The following is a 5,509-nucleotide window of genomic DNA, read 5'->3' as shown; positions in this document are numbered from 1 at the left end:
CTCACATCCTAAAGACCAAAACGCCTAACACCCTTCCACGCATCTACACAGCCGCAAACCAACAAGTTCCCTACGGCAAACAAACCACCCTCCCACTCCCACACGCCCCTGAACACGCATGTCTACGCCCTTCCGTCAAATCGATGCAGCGGCTCACTGGCTGCCAACACTAGCTGCAGCACGTATCCTCATTGTCACAAACTCCGAACCCTTCTCAACAGCCCCGCCCTGCTTGCTGCAGCACCAACACGCACTGCAACGATGATCCAACTGACAACGCTCACACCCGCAACGCACCACAGACCGGCCGCCTCTCCACCAAAAAATATGCCACACTCCTGCAATACAAACAGAGCTTCTTATCTGCACGCATCCAAACACCCACCAACACACGCCAACGAACCACAACACAGCCACACTGCACACTTGCGAAAGCCTGCCTCCTACACCAAACGGCAGAGTGGCTGGAAAGCAAAGCCATTGGAATTCACTCGGCACAATTCGCGAGACGCACCTCCTAAAACCCAAAACGCCTAATACCCTTCCACGCACCTGCATAGCCGCAAATCAACAACTCACCAACGGCAAACAAACAACCCTCCCACTCCCACTCAGCGCTGAACATGAATGCATACGCTCTTCCGTCCAGCCGAACCAGCAAATCACTGCCCACCAACAACAACTGCAGCACGTACACTGATGGTCACAAATTCCGAACCCTTCTCAGCAGCCCGGGATTGCTTGCTGCAGCCCCAACACGCAATGCAACTGCGACCCAACTGACAACGCTCACACCCGCAAGGCACCACAGGCCAGCTGCCTCTCCTCCAAAACCTATGGCCCACTCCGGCGCTACAAACACGGTTCCTCATTTCCCCGCATCCGAACACCTCCTTCCACACACCAACAAACCACAACACAACCACACTGTGCAGCTGCGAAGGCCTGCGTCGCAACCCAAACGGGAAAGCGGCTGGAAAGCGAAGCCATTCCACTTCTCTTGCCCAATGCGCGCCACTCACCAGCTACAACCCAAAACGCCTAACACCCTTCCACGCACCTACACAGCCGCAAATCAATAAGTCACAAACCGCAAACAAATCACCCTCCCACTCCCACACGCCCCTGAACACGCATGTCTACGCCCCTCTGTCCAGCCGAACCAGCAAATTACTGCCCACCAACACCACCTCCAGCACGTATCCTCATTGTCACAAACTCCGAACCCTTCTCAACAGCCCCGCTCTGCTTGATGCAGCACCAACACGCACTGCAACTGCGGTCCAACTGACAACGCTTACACCCGCAAGGCACCACAGACCGGCCACCTCTCCTCCAAAACCTATGGCCCACTCCTGCAATACAAACACAGCTTCTCATTTGCGCGCATCCAAACACCCCGTTCCACACACCAGCGAACCACAACACAGCCACACTGCGCAGCTGCAAACGCCTGCATCTCACACCAAACGACAACGTGGCTCGCAAGCAAAGCCATTCCACTTCTCCCGCCAAATACGTGCGACTCACTAGCTACAACCCAAAACGCCTGACACCCTTCCACGCACCTACACAGCCTCAAATCAACAAGTCACCAACCGCAAACAAACCACCCTCCCACTCTCACACTCCGCTGAACATGCCTACGCCCTTCCGTCCAGCCGAACCAGCAAATCACTGCCCACCGACACCAGCACCAGCACGTAACCTCATTGTCACAAATTCCAAACCCTTCTCAACAGCCCCGCCCCTGCTTACTGCAGCACCTACACGCACTGCAACTGCGATCCAACTGACAACGCTCACATCCGCCAGGCACCACAGACCGGCCGCCTCTCCTCCAAAACCTATGCCCCACTCCTGCAATACAAACACAACTTTCCATCTGCACGCATCCTAGCGGCCCCCTGCACACACCAGCGAACCACAACACAGCCACACTGCGCAGCTGCGAGGGCCTGACTCACGATTCAAAAGGCAAAGTGGCTGGAAAGCGAAGCCATTCCACTTCTCTCGCCCAATGCGCCCCACTCACATCCTAAAAATCACAAGGCCAAGCACTCCTGCACGCACCTACACAGCCACAAATCAACACGTCACCAACCGCAAACAAACCACCCTCCCACTCCCACTCGTCGCTGAACATGCCTACGCCCTTCCGTCCAGCCGAACCAGCAAATCACTGCCCACCAACACCAGCTCCAGCACGTATCCTCATTGTCACAAATTCCGAACCCTTCTCAACAGCCCCGCCCTGCTTGCTGCAACACCACCACGCACTGCAAATGCGATCCAACTGACAACGCTCACACCCGCAACGCACCACAGACCGGCCGCCTCTCCTCCAAAACCTATGCCCCACTCCTGCAATACAAACACAGATTCTTATTTGCATGCATCCAAACACCGCATGCCACACGCCAGCGAACCCCAACACAACCACACTGCGCAGCTGCGAAGGCCTGCCTCGCACCCACTAACGGCAAAGCGGCTGCAAAGCGAAGCCATTCCACTTCTCTTGTCCAATGCGCGCCACTCACCAGCTAAACGCCAGAGCACCTAACACCCTCCGACAGACCTACACAGCCGCAAAATCAAGAAGTCACCAACGGCAAACAAACCACCCTCCCACTCCCACTCCCCGCTGAACATGCATGTCCACGCCGTTCCATCCAGCCGAACCAGCGGCTCACTGCCTGGCAACACCAGCTGCAGCACGTGTCCTCATCGTCACAAATTCCGAACCCTTCTCAACAGCCCCGCCGTGCTTGCTGCAGCACCAACACGCACTGCAACTGCGATCCAACTGACAACGCTCACACCCGCAACGCACCACAGACCGGCCGCCTCTACTCCAAACCCTATGCCCATGGCCCACTCCTGGGCCACAAACACAGCTTCTCACTTGCACGCATCCAAACGTCCCTCTACGCACACCAACAAAACACAATACAACCACACTGCGCAGCTGCGAAGGCCTGCCTCAGGACTCAAAAGGCAAAGTGGATGGAAAGCGAAGCCATTCCACTCCTCTCGTCCAATGCGTCCCACTCACATCCTAAACACCAACACGCTTAACACCCTTCCACGCACCTACACAGCCGCAAATCAACAAGTCATCAACCGCAAACAAACCACCCTCCCACTACCACTCCCCGCTGAACATCATGCCTACGCCCTTCCGTCCAGCCGAACCAGCAAATCACTGCCCACCAACACCAGCTCCAGCACGTACACTGATTGTCACAAATTCCGAACCCTTCTCAACAGCCCCGCCCTGCTTGCTGCAGCACCAACACGCACTGCAACAGCGATGCGGCTGAAAGCGCTACCACCCGCAAGGCACCACAGACCGGCCGCCTCTCCTCCAAAACCGATGGCACACTCCTGCAATACAAACACAGCGTCTCAATTCCACGCATTCTAGCGGACCCGTACACACATCAGCGAACCACAACACAACCATACTGCGCAGCTGCGAAGGCCTGACTCGCAACCAAAACTGCAAAGCGGCTCAAAAGCTCCACCATTCCGCTTCTCTCGTCCAACGCCCGTGACGCACCAGCTAAAAGCCAAAACGCCAAACACCCCTCCACGCACCTACACAGCCGCAAATCTACAAGTCACGAACCGCAAACAAACCTCCCTCTTACTCCCACTCGCCGCTGAACACGCATGCCTACGCCCTTCCGTCCAGCCGAACCAGCAAATCATGGCCCACCAACACCATCTGCAGCAGGTATCCTCATTGTCACGAATTCCGAACCCTTCTCAACAGCCCCGCTCTGCTTGATGCAGCACCAACACGCACTGCAACTGCGATTCAACTGACAACGCTCACACCCGCAAGGCGCCACAGACCGGCCACCTCCCCTCCAAAACCTATGCCCCACTCTGGCGCTACAAACACAGTGCACGCATCAAAGCACGCCCTTCCACACACCAATGAACCACAACACGCCAGCGAACCACAGCACAACCACACTGCGCAGCTCAAACGCCTGCCTCGCACACACAAACGACAAAGCGGCTGCAAAGCGAAGCCATTCCACTTCTCTCGCCCAATGCGCGCTGCTCACCTGCTAAAACCCAAATCGCCTTACACCCTTCCACGCACTTACACAGCCGCAAATCAACAAGTCACCAACCGCAAACGAACAACCCTCCCACTCCCACACTCCACTGAACACGCATGCCTACGCCCTTCCGTCCAGCCGAACCAGCAAATCACTGCCCACCAACACCAGCTCCAGCACGTACACTGATGGTCACAAATTCCGAACCCTTCTCAACAGCCCCGCCCTGCTTGCTGCAGCACCAACACGCACTGCAACTGCGATTCAACTGATCACGCTCACACCCGCAAGGCACCACAGACCGGCCGCCTCTCCTCCAAAACCGATGCCCCACTCCGGCGCTACAAACACAGATTCTCATTTGCACCCATCCGACCGCCCCTCCCCACACACCAGCGAACCACAGCACAACCACACTGCGCAGCTGCGAAGGCCTGCATCGCACCCACAAACGGCAAAGCGGCTACAAAGCGAAGCTATTCCACTTCTCTCGCCCAATGCGCGCCACTCACTTCCTAAAACCCGAAACGGCTGACACCATTCCATGCAGCTACACAGTCGCAAAATCAACAAGTCACCAACGGCAAACCACCCTCTGACTCTCACTCTCCGCTGAACATGCCTACGCCCTTCCGTCCAGCCGAACCATCAAATCAAATGTCCACACACCAACGAAACACAACCACACTCCTCAGCCGCAAAGCCCTGGTTGGCAACTCAAACGCCAACGTGCCTGCAAAGCGAAGCCATTCCAATTCCCTCGCCCAATGCGCCCCACTCACCAGCTACAACCCCAAACGCCTAACAACCTTCCACGCACCTACACAGCCGCAAATCAACAAGTCACCAACCGCAAACAAACCACCCTCCCACTCCCATACTCCACTGAACACGCATGCCTACGCCTTTCCGTCCAGCCGACGCAGCGGCTCACTGCCTGGCAACACCAGCTGCAGCACGTATCCTCATTGTCACAAATTCCGAACCCTTCTCAACGGCCCCGCCCTGCTTGATGCAGCACCAACACGCACTGCAACTGCGATTCAACTGACAACGCTCACACCCGCTAGGCACCGCAGACTGGGCGCCTCTCCTCCAAAGCCTATGCCCCACTCCTGCTATACAAACACAGATTCTGATTTGCACGCATCCAAACACCCCAGTCTACACACCAACGACCCACAGCACAACCACACTGCACAACTGCGAAAGCGCGCCCCCCACACCAAACGGCAAAGCGGCTGGAAAGCGAAGCCATTGCAATTCACTCGGCACAATTCGCGAGACGCACCTCCTAAAACCCAAAACGCCTAACACTCTTCTACGCATCTACACAGCCGCAAATCAAAAACTCACCAACGGCAAACAAACAACCCTCCGACCCCCACTCTCCGCTGAACATCCATGCCTACGCCCTTCGGTCCAGCCGAACC

General features: G+C 56.5%; 1 protein-coding gene across 1 annotated transcript in view; it reads right to left on the bottom strand.

Annotated features, from left to right (window-relative positions):
• Positions 1-280: 280 nt before the first annotated feature.
• ENH_00002180 (hypothetical protein) overlaps positions 281-5,509 on the bottom strand; it is a gene marked incomplete at both ends in the record, with an annotated part of 9,574 nt that continues 4,345 nt past the window's right edge. Inside the window, 13 exons of the mRNA XM_013583948.1 lie at positions 281-363; positions 553-696; positions 1,302-1,355; positions 1,801-1,907; positions 2,036-2,073; positions 2,281-2,364; positions 2,906-2,927; positions 3,056-3,093; positions 3,304-3,387; positions 3,459-3,565; positions 3,722-3,785; positions 4,444-4,510; positions 5,011-5,084. Coding sequence (XP_013439402.1) covers positions 281-363; positions 553-696; positions 1,302-1,355; positions 1,801-1,907; positions 2,036-2,073; positions 2,281-2,364; positions 2,906-2,927; positions 3,056-3,093; positions 3,304-3,387; positions 3,459-3,565; positions 3,722-3,785; positions 4,444-4,510; positions 5,011-5,084 — 966 coding nt within the window. The remainder of the gene's footprint in view (positions 364-552; positions 697-1,301; positions 1,356-1,800; positions 1,908-2,035; positions 2,074-2,280; positions 2,365-2,905; positions 2,928-3,055; positions 3,094-3,303; positions 3,388-3,458; positions 3,566-3,721; positions 3,786-4,443; positions 4,511-5,010; positions 5,085-5,509) is intronic.

This window comes from Eimeria necatrix, genomic scaffold (assembly GCF_000499385.1).
Source record: "Eimeria necatrix Houghton genomic scaffold, Enh_scaff1068, whole genome shotgun sequence".
In the NCBI taxonomy this organism is placed as follows: Eukaryota; Apicomplexa; class Conoidasida; order Eucoccidiorida; family Eimeriidae; genus Eimeria; species Eimeria necatrix.
This window is presented reverse-complemented; position numbering and strand designations above follow the sequence as displayed.